At 43.3% G+C, this 16986-nt stretch overlaps 1 protein-coding gene across 1 annotated transcript in view; it reads left to right on the forward strand.

Annotated features, from left to right (window-relative positions):
- The window catches only part of ADAMTS17 (ADAM metallopeptidase with thrombospondin type 1 motif 17), a 167563-nt gene that overhangs the window by 104651 nt on the left and 45926 nt on the right, over window positions 1–16986 (forward strand). The window contains exons 15-16 of the mRNA XM_027644623.1: window positions 6915–7035; window positions 14427–14507. Coding sequence (XP_027500424.1) covers window positions 6915–7035; window positions 14427–14507 — 202 coding nt within the window. The remainder of the gene's footprint in view (window positions 1–6914; window positions 7036–14426; window positions 14508–16986) is intronic.

Below are 16986 nucleotides of genomic sequence, written 5' to 3' on the forward strand. Positions count from 1 at the left end.
AGGGTGGTATTACTGTTATTTATTTTCTTATGTCATCCTTCCAGCTAAAGGCTCTTAAAGGCAGGAATGACACATTGTCAGTGTAACAGACAAATTAGCAGTGCCTGTGAACATTTAGTCTAGGAAATGTAATAGATCTTTTCCCTTCATTAGATGCTCCTGAATGGAACTCATGCATCGTTGTTGGTGATGAGTGGATGTAGATGAACATGGCAGAGAAAAAACTGCTGCAATGAGAGGAGGGTTTGGAGAAGGAAAGCAGGAACAGATTCTTTAAAGCCTCAAAATACTGCATTTGGGCACTAAGGGAAGAGAGTTTTCCTTCAGTTGTACTTCGTGAAGTTATTACAGTTTCATTTTAAAGCCATAAGCTGAGCTCAGGTTTAAACAGTGTGAATGAAGCCTTTTGGTGTCAGCCTTGCTCTCCCTGAAAAAAAATCATCCCTGTATTTATCCCTTACACCTAAAGGCAGCTGGAGTGAGTAAACTTGGTTATTATTTTGATCAAACCTAGAAGCACCAGAGAGCAAAGTCAGCCCTAAATTTAGCATAGGAGTTCCTAAATCAACTAGACTTTTTATAATCTTACTCCTTGTTTTTTGTATGAATTGTAAACTCTTCCTCCAATTTCGTCATGTCCTTATTTATTACAGTTGATTTTGAGGTTGAACATTTCAAACGCACTTATCCTTACCACCTCCTGAGCAGAATGGAACCCCTGTTCGCTGTGGATATAGGGATTTGACATTCCCTTCTTGAAGGGCACATGGTCCTCTAGCAAGGAGAATTTATTTTCCCCAGGGATTTTTCAGCCACAGAAAATCTGTAGCAGGCTGCAGAACAAGAGGGTGAGGGCTCCTCTGAGCTTTGCAGGTTTGCTTTCTCAATCACTTCAGTCCTGGTGAGACAGGGCAGGGCAGTGCAAGCTGCAGCTCACAGTGGCTTTATCTTCTCATATTTCTCTCCCAGTGACCAGTGGCTTTCAGAGAGAGGATTTTCTGAGAGTTTTGTTCTTCTTCAAGATCGTTGTGTGTGTGTTCCATGAGGGAACACTCGTGGAAGCAGAGCACTTTCTGACCTCTTACAGACCTTCACTCTGTGCTGCTGAGGTTGACACAAAACTGAGGCAGCAGGAGAGCTAAAAAAAGTGTCAGATGTGCCAGGGCAGTGGTGTGAGAAGAGCAGCTGCTCAGCTGAGTGTGGTGACATGTGGGGCTTTGTGCTGGCTTTTCTCAAAGGAGGATTAGTCTGAGACTCATGATAGCATGAGAACTTTCTAGTGGGGGTTACAGAGTCTACTTGAGGATGTAATCTAAGGTCTCTTTGAAAAGAGAGACCTCCTTTTATAGCAGGACTGGGCTGGGGATCAAGGGCAGTCTTTGTTCTGATTTAGCAATTGAAGAGGTGAAGATGTTTTGGCTCTGTCTGTGGTTTTCTCCTTGATATTTTGTCATATCACACCTCCTTTAACTTGCTGGTGAATCCACAATGATAATAAGCCACATACTGGACTGTCCTGGCACAACAAAAATGTTATAGAACTACTTTCTTTCCAAAGTGATTGTCATACTGTGTGAAAGGGGAGCATAAATTGGAAAATGGAGAGATTTTCAAAAATAACTTCTGCAAACTGGTTAGGCAGAGTGGCAGCAGAAGGCCACAGGTGGCAGAGGAGAAATTGGAGTGGTCTGCTGGACCTGCTGCTGGCAAACAGTTTTCTACACACTCAGTACCCACTTTTTGCATTTGATTGACACATCCAGTTCTGGCTTTGTCTCCCCACATGAGTATTTTCCATGTATTATTCATATTCCTGCACTACAAACTGTGGTACAAGATGTTCCAGACTGGGTAGCTTGTCTCCCTACAACAACTTGGCTTAGCATTGTACTTTGATAAATTATTTAGTGTATGTGCACAAAATCCAGAAGGATTGTCTGAACTACAGAAACCTGTTGTATAGTTGCCTTCTTTTTTTCCATTTCTGGGTCTGTAGCCTTGTAATCTGGGGGCTAAAAAGAGTATCAGGGCTTTTGGTGAGTAAAGGTTAGTGACAAAACCAAGACTTTGTTGATATCTTACTAGTTTTTAAATGTACTTTACAGTGGGGTGTGAAAAAAAGTAAAACATGCTGCTTCCCTTTATTTTTCTTCCATGTTATCCCATGAAAAGCATAGAATAGAACAGAAGCAAAGGAGTTTCTGGGATGGGAAAAAGCTTTGTATTATTTGCATGTTCTCTCAGGAGCACAGGGGTTTTGACACATAACCTTCAGTCTCTATATGTGAATAAGGGGTTACCAAGAATTATTGTTTCTAGAACCCCATGAACTGCTGAGGGATCTAAGCACAGAGTCAGTGGTCAGGTGTCACTGCAGATCCAAAGCAGATGAGATAATGCAAATTTAAAATAGGCAGTGTCCAGCTCCTGTTCCAGCAGAGCTGCTCTGACTCACATAAAATCTGAAGGCTTGGGAGGTGACAGGAGGATATTTCCTGAGCTAAATTCTACATGGACTCCAATCCATCACCCAGAATTTCTTGTGGAACAGAAATAGAAGTAACTCAGAGAAGTAACTCAGATGCCTGATTAGGGACCAGGACTCACCTCCTGTACAAACCCTCACAGACACTCACAACCCTCCAGAAGGGCAAAAGTGTTTAAAACAGAAAAATAAGAATTCTCTTCCCCTCAGATCTGAATTTCAGTTGCTCACATATGGACATTCCTGTTTCATGTGGTCCATCCCTGGAGGTATCAATGGACATTGGATATTATGGACAAAAAGAATTGGCAGTGTGGGTGAATCTGTCATAACCAGCGTGCTCTGTACATGATTAATTTGTAAAATGGCACATATTGCATCAATATTTATATTTGATCCATTGAGACAGCTAGTTAGTTCAGCATATGGGAAGCATTACAGTTTTGTGAGCCTACAATGTAATTTCTTACACAGGGTGGGTGTATATAAGAAAAATAATTGTGTTTATGTAGCAAAACATACTCACACAGGCTGTATCAATTGAGCTCTTGCACACCCATTGAAAATACAAATAAAAATATCATTAAAAAATAGCCAAGCAATACAGAAAATAGTTCACACAAAAGAATCCAAATGATCTGTATTCAGAAGAGAAGAGGAGTTTTCCTATGCTGGAGCCAGCAATGACTGAAGCTGGAAATACCACCCAACAAGCAGTACTTTCAGATGTTTAATTATAAAAATGAGAAGAAGGGGGAGGGAGAGAAGAAAGGGTGGACTGAGATAGCAGCTTAAAGAGAATTAATTTCAGGCCTTTGGCTCAGGAAACATGCAGTTACCTGCCAATGTATAGGTCAATGAACAGTTCCAAAATGTGGTGTCAGAGTAGGAGACCGCCTGGATTGAGGATGGGTTAGAAACCTGTGGACACATTTCTGACTGTCCATACTGAGTTCTTGAATCCTCAACAGACTTATCTTTATGTTTCTTGCCAGCATTTCCATGTTTTAAAACTGCTTCCCTTCTCACCGGTCCATTCAAAGCTGGTAGAACTGAAAGTATCCAGCTATTGCTGGATGGGCTGGTCATGGACTCATGGATAACTCCTGGGTCAGAAAACACACAGGATGTAAAGCTTCTCCTTTCTGCTTCTTAATTTGGTAAATCCTCTTACCTTGGTTGGCACTGGACTGTACAGGGAGTGGCACAGAGCACGTGAGAGATGGTAAAGATCAAACAGCTCCCTTGAACTGTTTGAGTTTTAAGGGTTTCTTTCTCCACTATGAAAACTTGACTTTTGAGCAGTGGAACTTGGGATTTTCCCCTTGCATGTGGTTAATTAAGCCCTCACTTTTTGGAAGGCTTTCAGCAGGTTGAGGACAGCTCTGTAGTTTAATGATTGGCAGTCAAACACAAACAGCATCATGTCGGTGAGAAGGTGATGATGGACAGACTCGATAGTTTGGTGAGGCTCCAATTTTTCCACCCGGTGCTGGAATCTCGGAGGCTTTCACACCTTGGAGAAACCTGGAAGTGTCTCTCAATTAACAGCCCAAGAACTGGCAGGTGCTTTCCTCTCAGAAGGGTTATGCCCACTGTGTTTTACCCTCCCAGCCCTGTCTCTTTCCCTTGTTTTAAGAGTGACTTTATTTTCCATGTGGAAAGTCCTCGAAGGATCTGAGTGACTGAGGTGGTCACTGTAATGTGTTTCTAAATGACTTTACAGCTTTTGGAATCCATTGTCAAATCTTAACCAAAGCTGTTTCATAATGTACTGTTATTAAATGTACTGTTATTACATGCACTTTCAGTTTGGAAATGATTGGAAGGCTTGGGGAGAGGGAAATGGGCTCTAATATTTACGTAGACAACAGTAAAGTGCTTCCAAGGTATTTTTCCCCCATAAAGTATCAAGAATGCACCAATTTTCATCTTGAAGCCAAGAAAGAAAAGTGTTATGTTCTCTGAAAGATTTTCCTTTGTAAGAAGCCATTTCCTGGCCCAGATCTGCTGGGGGCTTCAATCCTCGAGGCCTGGATTGAAGAAAATCAATCCCTGCGAATGGGAGAGATGATGCCATTTAAGAGAAGGCTGCAAGGACCATTCCCAGTTCCTTCACTCACAGGGAATTAGGGTGAAGATGAAAGGTAAAAAACAGCAAAGGTTTTGGGATTTATATCTGTGAATTCAGTGGATGCTCTTTCCATGCCCTCAGAGAGGGTCTCTCAAGTCCAAGAGTGTCAGTGACCAAGTAGATGTGGGAGGAGAAGGCTTGTCTGGTACCCCAGTGTCAGAGGAGGGGGGATTCATTCTTCCCAAGGCTTTACTGGCTTGCACTGGTTCCCATTATCTGGGAAACTCCAGTGTAAATGCAAAGCATGTGATTGCTAACTCCCCATTCTTCCCCTGCCTCCGTTAGAGCCCTGCAGACTCCTCCTGGAGCACTGGGAATAAGTGCGGTTCAACACTCATTATATTCCCTTTATTCATGTGTGTGCTCACATAGTGCTAATAACAATGCAGCACAATAAAAGATAGCACTAGAGCCTGAAATGAAGCACAGCCTTTCCAGGATCCCAGCAGGGTGGCAGGCAGGCATTTATTTCCAGCTGCCTTTCAGCAGCCCCATTAATAAATCATCCCAATTTTCCTGGAAGGAGAACTGCTGGGACATCCTTCTGTTCTGGGGGCAGAATCACATTCAATATCCCAAAATCATTTGTTGGACAAGGGTGTGAAGTTAAGACTTGAGAATTGCAACTGCCAGGAACTCCATGCTCTTCTTCTTCTTACCTTTTTCAACTCCCCTTTATGGAGTTTTTTTTTCCCTGAATTTCTTTGCACCCCCGTACGTGCTGTGCTGGTTAATGAGCAGCATTTCCCTGCTCTGTGTTTGGGATGATCAGCCTTTCTCAGCATGTGTCTGCCTCTAATGATTTACCCAGACAAACTCTGCCTCAGCACACGTCTGAGCACTGGCAGCCTTTGATCCCTGAACACATCTGGACTCAGGCAGTGGCCAGTGTCTCCTGAAACAAGCGGAATGTTGGAGTTCAGCTCCAAATTACTTTGCTTACACGCAGACAGGCTCAGATAAACAGCCCAAGTCCTCTTAATATTTCCCTGCTTTACCCTATTTTTCAAAATGTTTGTTGTTTTGATCGTTCCCTAAGATATCTCTCCAACTTTCCCCTGGCGTCATTATAGCAAGGCAAAGAAGGGAGAGACCCGAAAGCCTTATTCAAATAAGTCTTATTAGTGACAGTCCTGCTAATTCATTTGCCAAGAAACTGTTTATCTGCACAGAATAAAACTTTAACTCATTTTTAATACTGCAATCTCTGCTAATAATTTGCATAATGGCAACTCTTATTTCAGGAGAAATTTATTATTAAAGAGGGAATTGCTGATTCTTTAGAGGGTCTTACATGGACAGAATACAATTTATGTAGATTAATGACAATAAGTCTTGTCAACATCAAGATCTACAGATGTGGAATGTTCACCATCGTAACCTGCAAATGCTTTGTGAATAAGGAATATTATGGTGATAATCCTGATAGCTACAGGGAGAATATTATGACTATTCTAGGAATTCCCATCTGTGGAAGCAAAACTTCAGGTTTTTATTGGAAGAAGTTTAGGTAGGTGTACAAAATGATGAAAATACCATTTAAAATGAAGTGAAATTGCTAGAATTTATTATTTGTTTTACAGTTGAATGTCTATGCTTAATACAATGCAAGCACATAGAAAATTTCATAATTGGGTAAGCAATTTTATGGTATGAATTGGCCAAATATGAACCTGACCTGCTTCCATTGAACTGCTCTTGCATTGCAGGTATTCTGAGCCATCTGATTAATGAGCTCTTTTTTCAGGTATTGCAGAAGTGTAAAGAGAACTGAATGTTACCTTTCCTGTTAAGATCCCCATCCAAAACAGAGCTCATTCAGTGGAATTGTAATTACTCTGCATTTTTGTGCATTGAAGGGCTATGACCAGGATTTTTATTACTTGGGTTAATTCTCATTTGAGGAAATCACATTTTTCTCTTCTCTCTGTGGTCCATTTCTCTGGGATGTCTTCGAGCTCCTCAGATGGAAATTGCTTTACAAACTTGAAACTGTTGAGTTTGAAGGAAGTTAGAGTGGGATAGTATGAAATCTGTGATGATACCTGGAATAACTAGTGTTTGTGAGACTCTCTCCAGTTAAATCTGAATCAAAGTTCCTGCTGTGAGTGTTAGAGAAGGGAGCTGCTGAATAACCAACTCACCACCGTTCCAGCTGAGTGCTCCCCTGACTCACAGTGTTTCCTTCCCATTCAGGTTTTCAGTCAGATGTCAATCTTAGTCTTGACCTCGGTGTTTAGATCTGCTCTGACCTTGCAAACAAAATAACGGGAACCCTCTGGTTGTTGTCACCAGAAAATCGGCTGCGATGGAATCATTGGCTCGGCTGCCAAGGAGGATCGCTGTGGAATCTGCAGTGGGGATGGGAAAACCTGCAAGGTGGTGAAAGGAGACTTCAACCACACCAAGGGGATGGGTGAGTAAACCCTCAGAGGGGAGTTAGAGTGGGAGTAACAGCTCTTCTTGGGTAGCATTGGACTCGTCTGCTCTGGTGAACACACAACGAGCACAACCCAAAACTCAGCTCACTTCAAATGTGTTACCCTGCCTGCTTCTTATTCACACACCAGGCATTGCCTCTGTCTGAAATTCAGGATGAAGTTGTTTCTCATTTTCAGTGCTACTGGTGCTGATGATTTTAAGTAAGAGACAAAATCACAGTGTCTTCTCCAGTGGGAGGGAGGTTGGATTTCAGCACCGTCTTGGAGCTCTTTGGGAGCTCAGAATGATGCATGTTGCATGTTGTACATGATTCATGTTATAATCAGGATATCTCAGCTAAAGGAAAGAGCACTCCCCTCTGAATGTTTTTACTGATTCCCTGCCAGCAATAGTATCCAGTGTAGGATACAGGAGCTTCCACTTGGAGTTAAGACTTTTCCCTCTCTTGTTAAACATTAATGTATGTACAGCTTGGAGATTGAATTAGTCTTTGTTCCAGGATTTCTCTATTGCACTTCTGAGAAACCTGTTATCACACATCCCTAATCAGCCAAAGGCAGGGAAAGCCACCTTCAGAACTTGCAAGCTGCTCCAAGAGGAGGGAATTGTCCAGAAAAAAAATTATTTCACATTCAGTAGGTACAGAATTGCCACATTCAACACGTGCTACTCCAGGACTAAGTTCCACAAAGCACATAAAGATCCTCTTTAAACACACATTCAATTCTGTTTGGTCACCAAAGCAGCACCAGTGCTCAGCAGCTTCCTTTAATCGAGGTTTCAGCACTGAGGTCTGAGGCTCTGGTTTGTTTATTGACCTTCCTCTGCATCCTCCTCCTCCTCATTACCTCTGGAGCCAGCTGGGATCTGGCTCCTCCTCTGAGCTGCAGGTAGGATTTCCCCCTGCACCACATCTCTCTGGAGCATATTTGTGCTGTGGCATTGCTTGGCCAACCTGTTGAATGGCTTCCATTAGTGCCTTTGACCCTTGTCCCAGTTATTTTCCAGCTACTTATGTCAAGGCATTTACATTTGATGCAAATGGTGGGAAAATTTTCATGTTTCTATTGGAAAAAAAAAAGCTATTCTCCATTTCTGTAGCAGATTGTAGAGCTTTCATGAACTTCTTACATGCTTCTGAAGAGAAACTATCTTTTATCTTTTCCAATGAGTCCACAAAACATCTTGTGCAGATAACTAAGAAATTTCTGGGTTACTGCCAGGAGGTTGCTCCCGTTTCCAGCTCAACAGGCTGCTCCAGGGTGGTGACTTTACAAGGCTGTTGGAACAGAACAGTTTGAGCCTTAACTGGCTGCCAGGACACTGCAGGAGCTTTCACCCCCAGAGCTCTGGAGCCCAGTCAGAAGGGATTCCTGACTGGCTCAGGGATAGTGTTCAGGCATTTGGATTCTTTGCTGATCATCTCAGAATCACAAACCTTTCAAAATGTTGCTTTGTCAGTGCAATGTTTCCACCTTTACCCATCTCATGTTATCTAGAAGATAATTAGGTTTCTTGCCATTATAATCTCATGAACGTTTATTAGATATTTTGATTTAGTGGGTTTTTTAGTTTAATTTGAAAGGTAATTAAATTTAATGTTTACTTCCATCAGTTTCTATTCACACACTGCTGTTTTGCAGAATCAGGTCCTCAGGTGAACTCACTGAATCTCATGCAGGGATCACATGAACATGGGGTATCACAAGTGAACATGAGATTATTTAAGAAAAAATTGCCTTTTTTCTTTAGATTGACAGTTAAGCAGATATATGCAAACATTTGACAGAAGCTGGGGCAAAGGAGAACCCACAGTATTCTGTGGTAACAGATCCAAGGTTGGATGTGTAAATGATTGCAAATCCCCACGAACCTACTGCAATCCAAGTCAAGGCCAACACCCCAATTTATGATTTCAGAAGAGAACAGACCTCAAACATCAGGACAGTGGTTGTTCTGGATGGTACCTGTTTGGGGAATTGCTGCAGCTGCAGCCCCTGGGCCAGATGCTCAGCAGCTCTGCAGGGTTGGGCCCTCTGTGCCCTGGGATTGCAAATGATGTTGTGGAGCCCTGTGACCTGAACATAACCCCTGCCAACCCCTTTCTGTTTCTCAGTAACCAATAGTCATTGTAAGAAGGTTTCCACATGTGTGATGGCAAAGGCAAAGGCTGTTCCCAAGTGTTTCTCGTGTAAGATACTTGAATGCTGTTTGCAGTGTCAGTGGGTGTTGGTGACATCCTTTGGTGTTGGTTCTTTGTCTTCTTTTGGTTGGATTAGTTGGGGAAATTTGGTATCAAAAGCCATGGATAAACTTCAAGCCCTTTTACTGTTTCACTTGCTTTGTCACAGATACAAAGTACAGATCCTTTTCTTATAGAGAACCTGCATGAAAGAAAGCCAAATTTTCGTTAACTCAGCAAAAAGAACCAGGCCTATTTCTTATTTTTTCCTGACTTTAACATCCCAGAGGTGGGAGATGATGGTGGAATGTTCAAGGTGCCTCATAGGAGGTCCAGCAGTTCAGATCTTACCACCTGTGATCCAGGATGATCCAACTGGAAATGGATTCCCTTTTTCTGTTGGAGAGGAGGTCAAAAGCCTTTATTTATGATGTTGAACATCACATACACTTGTGTGCAGCTGGCTGTCCTCAGCAGCCCAGCTGAATGCACTGTTTAGACTGAGGTTTCCTTTTGACTGGCAGCTTGCCCTGTACCTATTTCTGTGACATAATTTTTCAAAAACAAACACAGAGTTGTTCTGAAGTCCATCTCTGTCACCCTGCCACTGTTCAGGGCACCTAGAAATGAAGGACAACTCTTTAACTTGTGTCTGTTGAGGAGCTGATTCATCTTCTGCCTTGGCTGCTCAGAGACCTGCATCTCTCTCTTGATTTTTCTCAGCCACATCAAGATTTTCATTTGCTTATGATTCAAAAGAAGGACCACAGATATTTGGATTTATTTTTTTTTTAATGGCAGAACTTAATAAGGTGAGGCATGCCAGTTGTTGTAATTTTGGGAAAGATGGAATACAACTTTGCTGGCAATTTTTCTTTTTAAGATAGTGGAAAAGCAGGCTTTTTATTGTATATGCTGCTTGTCCAGCACTTACTTGAAAGAAATTTGAATAGTAGTACTGGCTACAAGCATCTTTAGCCCACAGAAAAAAAGTCTTTTTTTATCAATAGGGTTTACATCTAAATGATGAGAAAATAGAGCCCTAGGGCTAACTCTGAGGGCTGTAAGTTTATATGTCAACTTATAAGGGTTTAAGCAGCACATGCAAGTTAGAAATCCCAGCAACCAACTTCACAGCAATAGTAGGAGGCTTTGAAATCTATCCATGGCTCTCCAGTGAAATTGTTTCCTTCCAAACGAGCTGTCCCATGGCTGGAAGTGTTCAGGTGCCAAGGGAGGATTTGTTCTCAAGCTGACAGCAAGTGAGAATCATCACAACTGTTTAGACAATAGAGACCTAATTCTCACTCCACTGCAACAAATAGCACTGAGCAAAAGGTGCAAGGTGGGAAGAGTCATGGGGACTGACATGCCCAGCTGATGCTTATCCCTAAAATATTCCCGAAGCTGTGCTGGCCGTGGCTGGAAGGGAGGCAGGGCAGCCTGATTTCCTTGGCTTCCACCCGGAGATCTTTGTTCAAAGCACTTCTTCTGGGAAGTTTGATGATGGGGTGAGCACTGTTGACTTTCTCACACCTGATTTTGGTGTGTACAGGGATAGGATGTGAAGGTGCAGTACCCAGAGATTGGGACTTCCAGCCATGGGATACTTTTTCCTTTACCTCAGAGTCCTTCTTTCATTGCAGTGTGGACCAGAAGAACAGTTTTGTAGCAGATCAGTGACATTCTGAAATTCACACTAAACTTTCTGTTCTTTCTGGGAGTAATAACAATGGCTAACAATGGATTTTTCTGTGTGGGCTGCTTTCCTCTTGCAAATCTCTCCAGCATTTAAATGAAGATACAGTAGCCACTGTTCACATATTAATCTCCTTGATGACAAAGCCACCTCTTTGTTCTGGTGTCTCTCCTAATATGAGTTACACCATATAATTTGTATCTAGGATTTGCTTCAATCACAGTCTTACATTCCTGAGACACTGATGTAATGCAGATTATCCAGAAAGATTGGTGTGTGCCAAAGTAACTGTTCCCAAGGTGGAATATACTGCATACAGCACTATAAATTATCAAATAATGAAGTTCTCCTGTTGTATTTTCAAAGCTTCATCTTAACAGGCTGATTTATGGGTGAAATTACTAAAAATACTGCCTGATAGTTGCCAAATCTCGTCAGTCTTTAACCAGTTCCTTGTTTAAAGCAGAGCTTTAAGCCCAACTTTGCAAACCCCTGCCTTGCAGACAGTTATCCTCAGACCTGACAGAGCTTTGAGAGTGCTTGGCTTGGGGCCAACTCTGAGGCTTTTTTTGGTCTTTCTAGCCGACACTTGATAATCTTTCTGGCAATCTGCAGTTACAGTTTGCTTAATAAAATGTGCCTGGAAAACACTGGAGGTGTTTTCCAGGTGCAGTTATCTCAAAGATCAGGAATCTGTGAGCAGAAGCCTCACACCATCTCCCAGGACCAGAGTGGAGGGGTGGTAGTGAACCGAGTGTGTGCCTGTGGCAGATTTGCATGGATGATATTTAGTCTGTTTGCAGTAGAATTTGACCACTAACTCACACAGTATTGCTGCAGGCAATGAATGAGAGTGTCAAGATGCTCCCAGTGGGACATGCCCAAGAGTTCTGCTTCACCTCTGAAAGGACAGGTCAGATCATACAGCTGCAAAGCAGTTTGCAGTTCTCTAAGAGGAGAGGGAAGGTCAGCAGGCAGGTTTGTGCCACGTGGTCTCAGTGAGTTAACACAATATGCTTCTTCTTGTTCAGGAGCTGTGAATACAACCCCCCAAAGCCATCAATCAGGATTAGAAATTACATGAGGAGAAAAATTTTAGTTTGGTATAAGACCAAACTAAACAGTCCCCAGAACTAATACACTATTAATAGCACACACTTCACTCTTTACTATTGTAAAAAGTAACATGAAAATCAACTTTTCCACGTGGTGTTTCTCTCAGTGATGAAATGAGAGTGTATTTATGGCTCGAGCTGAGCCTGCAGCACAGCTCCACTGCTCACTCACCTCTGCAGTGTGACACACTCCTGGCTGCTGCTGGGTCAGGGGATGGATCCAAAGTTCACTAAGTTAGTGACTGGCTTCCACTGAATTCACAGTAACTTTGTCTCCAACCCCTTCACGATTTAGCTCTGGGCGTTGGTATCTGACATGTGGCTTAAAAAATAAATAAGTAAATAAATAGTCCCCCAGTAGGTACATTAAATTACCTGAAACTTGGGCATGTTCCAAACTGGCTTGCTAAGAGGGGCGTTCAGATGTGTCTCAGGGGCTGCTCCCCCGTGACAGACTGTCCCTGGTCACACCTTTGCTGTGTGCTCATGTCTGGTGGTGGTGGTTGGGTGGGTTTTTATGCAGGTGCATGGGGTGCAGTGAGGATGTTTGATATCTGAAATGCTCAGGTTTCACTGTAACTTGGTATCTCAGCTGTTGAAAAACCAACTCCTGGCAATGTCTAGAATAAAACCCAACATCTGTTTGCTTTGATTTCATAACAGATTTCGGTATTGCCTTTAAAAAATTGACCCTGGAAGTAATGATTTTTCCTGGTGAATCCCAGTGTGTAACAGCAGCTGGGAGAGCCACTGCTCTGGCTTCTGTGCACAGACAAGGTTTGCAGCTCTGCTGCCCCTCTCTCTGGTTTTCCTGCAAGGGATGACTGGCTGTTCCTGAGATATCCTGAGTCAAGGGAGAGGTAAGTAAGGAGGAACAAGTGCAAAGAGAACTGAGCTGAAGGGTGAGATGAAAGTGTCATTCAGATGCAACAAGAGGGAGTGTGTCTGTCCCAAGTCATCTGCCCAATGCACTTGATGAAACCCAAGAGCTCAAGCCTTATTCAGGAAGTGAATCCACAGCCTGAGACCCAGAATCCCCATCTGTCTCACTCCATGTCACACTGGTAAGAGAATCACTTAGTCCTGACATGCATAAGGCTGTCACCATCCTTTGAGACCCCCCTGTATCAGCACAGCAGAAGCACAGCTCTTCAGCTGCACTTACATCCCTAAAATAGCTCCCCAAACACTGCTGAATGTAGAGGAGTCACTGCTCTTCATGCCAGCATTTCTCTAACTCATGGCTCTGAACTTCCCACAATTCCCATAAAGGCATCACTGACACAGAACAGTTTCACAGAGCCCTTTAAAGCAGAAAAGGGGATGAGGGAACATACAGAATAAGCTGCTTAACATCTAAAAGAAAGGGGACAGCAATAACCCCAAAAAGGTGCCAAGTGATACACTGCAAAGTAAAGTGGGTGGCCAATTAGAAGGAATCAAGTCATGGTTGTGATGAGATTAGTGTCATTTACAGAGGACTGATTCAAAATCCAATGAAGCCAATGGAAAAACTCTGCCTGGCTCCCAGACCTTTGAAATGGGCTCTGTGTTCCTCTGCTTTGTAGTTTAAAGGCACCACTTTCACCCCATGGAACAAGCCTGTAACTCCACATGTCTTTTAGCATGGGAAAATAGGCTACATTTCCTTGTAGCTCCTAATTATTCTTACAGTTATTCTGTTAGTCAGAATTGCTGTTAGAAAAATTGTTTAGAGGTGAGCAGTGGTCAGTCCTTGAGAAACCTTCAGCTCTGTTGTTGCATTAAATTTAAGCTGTTGAATTCCATTCAGCAGCCTGATACCAAGGAGACCATTGCCATTGTATCCTCCAAGATTTTTGTATGAAGCTGAAACGTGATAACAATTTTCCCCCCATCTGTTCTACTAATTCTCACTGTTTAGTTTTAGTGTCATGAAAAGGTTTTGTGGAAGTGAGTCCTTCCTGATGCTGACCACAACCTTGACTAGGGTTGGGGGTTTTTTGAGGAGAAAACAGGAGCATCTGTTGGAAACTTCATTTCAGAGGTCTGTTCTGTGTAGCGTTGCTCCTGACAGTGACACTTCACAGTGTCCTTGTGCATCCCTGCAGGAAAACCAGCGTGATTCAGAGGGTGCAGATCAAATCAGGCCCAACACAAGCCTGGAGTCACAACTGAGCAGCACTCGTGGCTTTCTCTCCCTCTTCTTGGGCTGAAGTGTGAGTCAGGGCCATGCATGTCATGCCACTGAAACTTGGCTGCCAGCTCAGGGATCCCATTTGCAATGTTTCTCACTCAGTCCCCAGCCTGGAGTTGAGTTTTCCACAGGGAGATATGGAATGGCTGCTGCCTCTGCCCTGCTCTCACTCCTGTCTCCTCTGTTGCCACAGGTTACATCGAAGCTGCCGTGATCCCTGCGGGTGCCCGGCGCATCAGAGTGGTTGAGGACAAACCTGCTCACAGTTTTCTGGGTAAAAAGACAAAAGAAAAAAGAATGTTTAGATTCAAACTCAGCTCTGTTTTCTGTTAAAATGACCCTTCTCTAACTGCCCTGTAAGAGGATAGGTTTGTTGCTGCCAGGGAAGCATCTGTTGATTTCATTCTTGTTACAGTGTCTGCTTTTGTGGCTTGGTTTCATGATGTTTGCTTGATGTGATAGTTTGTGACACTTACAGGCCCTGTGCAACCTGAAAGGGCCAGAGAATACTTTTATATATAGACAGAAGAGTTCCTGAACAGAACTTGGCAGTGGGTTGGACACAGCTGCCAGGAGCACACAGCACTTTGGGAGGGAGCAGGGAAGAGAACAGTGTGTTTGGAGAAAGAAATGGCAGAGACACAGATAGGAAGGCACCCAGCTCAGGCTGAAGCAGAGGCAGGACAGGGCAGATGATATCCCTCAATAAAGGGACCATGAGGTTGCCTGTGCCATTTCCTGCAGCAGCAGTTGTTCACTTGATGCTGTACCCAAAACCTGATCCTGCACTCTGAGATGGGCTGACTCTACTCCACTTACCTCTGTTTTCTCAGGCCAAACAATTTGTTTAATCCTCTTCTCATTTCTACTTCTGCATTCCTTTTGAGGGGAACAGGCTTCCTCTCCTCCTTTTCCTATTGGAAACAAAGGATTAGACATGGCTGTGAGGCTGAGATTTGCATGTGAGGTTGTTGTAGGGCAGTCTGTCAACAAATTTGTTGTTCAGTTACTAATTTCTTAGATTAAAGATTAGAAAGGCATTTGTAAAATGCATCCAGTCAGCTACACTGAACATCTGGTCTTCTGCCTCTTCTCTCCAATATTTGGGATGTTCCTTTTTTGTGTCATTACTGTGCAATAGATGAAGGGCTTTATCTCCCATCTACTTCTAGGGAGACCAAGTCACAGAAACACTGATGCCCCACGGCCCCAAATTCACACAGGGAGCCTGTGTCAGAGTAGGAAGTTCAAGGAAAATTGGCCAAGATCCAGAAAAACACCCAGCACATTGAAGTGTCCTTTGCACACTCAAAGCTACATGGCCATGGAGTTGCTTCCAGAGATATCTCAAGTCTGTGGTAGGAACTCTGAGAGGATTACGAAGTTTGTTACTCTCTGAAGGGGAGTCAGTAGCAAAACTCAGCCTAGGACCCTTGGTTTCTGATTTCCACATCTTTTGCTTATAATGCTCTGTCCCCACAGCCAAAAGGAGATGTTACTGTCCATCACTGGGATGACACTGAAAACATTTACATAGTGACTGTATCTTAGGATTTCACGTCTACTGCCATTGGCTTTCTGTCTTGAGATGCTTCTAGACTTGGCGATATCACTGGCAAAGATGCTTTTGTTCCCTGTCTTTCACTCCAGATTCAGGGGGAAAAAAGAGGGCAAATCATGTGGCTGAGCTGCCCCTGGGTCCAAACCATTGCCATTTGTGCCATGTACCACTCCTCTGGTATTTCCACCAGTGCTGTAGCCAGGCTGCTGGGAGGGGATTACGCCTACACCTAACATGTTTGACATAGCAAAGCCTGGTGGAACAATGAGAGCCAGTGTTTCCTTGGGTTTTGCAAATGTTCTGCCTTCTGGAAACCAGCCTTTTTGTTTGTCTTGGTGGGGTTTGCACAGGGTATTTGTCCGGGGTTTGGGCTTTGGCAGATAGTGGAGCTCAAAGTCTTACGTGCAGTGACTGCCCTTCACTAGGACAACGTAACCTTGACTAAAGCAGATGTTTCCCCACTGGGTGGTGAAGATTAGGATTGTGTATATTCAAGAGCAGGACTTGGCCCTGGGTGCATCACATAAAGACAGATAAAAATCTGGCTATTTTAAAGCTTCTGAGTGCTTTTAGCTCTTTGGTTCGTGGTCAGGAGCCAGGAGAACCTCTCTAAGCTTTCCAGGGTTTTCTCTTTCAAGGGACACTGGAACACAAAGAGAAGATACCCAATGTCTTGCTAAACTAAGGTGAAGAATAACAGTAATGGGGTTCCAGTAGGACAATAAAGATGACCAAGAAAACAAAATCCCATCACTCTGATAAGTTTCTTAAATACAGGTCTGTGTATGGAAGAATTTTCTATTTCAATAACACTGACAAAGCTGAGTCCAATCAGGTCCTATTTCTACTCAGAACCAGGTACAGCACTTTGGAAAGGAGCCCAGCATAATTTGGAATCATTATTCCATGTGCTGGGAGCAGTGCCTGAAGAATTTCCCTCCACCTCCAGGCAACCCACGCTGCTGCCTTGGCTGGCTGCAGCACTGAAAAACCACCTTGAACAGGAAATGCCTGGGCAGTTTGTGTCCACAAGCTGGGAAGCAAGCTGGAGAGACCCAAGGTGGATATAAAGATCTGACTGGATGCCAGCTTTAGAAATAGATGGGTCAATTCCTGTCTTCCGGCCAACAAGAAAAACAGAAGTTACAGGTTGTTGCTGGGGTTCCTATTCCTTCTGCTCTTCTACTGCACA

This window comes from Corapipo altera, unplaced genomic scaffold (assembly GCF_003945725.1).
Source record: "Corapipo altera isolate COAL_440 unplaced genomic scaffold, ASM394572v1 50, whole genome shotgun sequence".
Lineage (NCBI taxonomy): Eukaryota > Metazoa > Chordata > Aves > Passeriformes > Pipridae > Corapipo > Corapipo altera.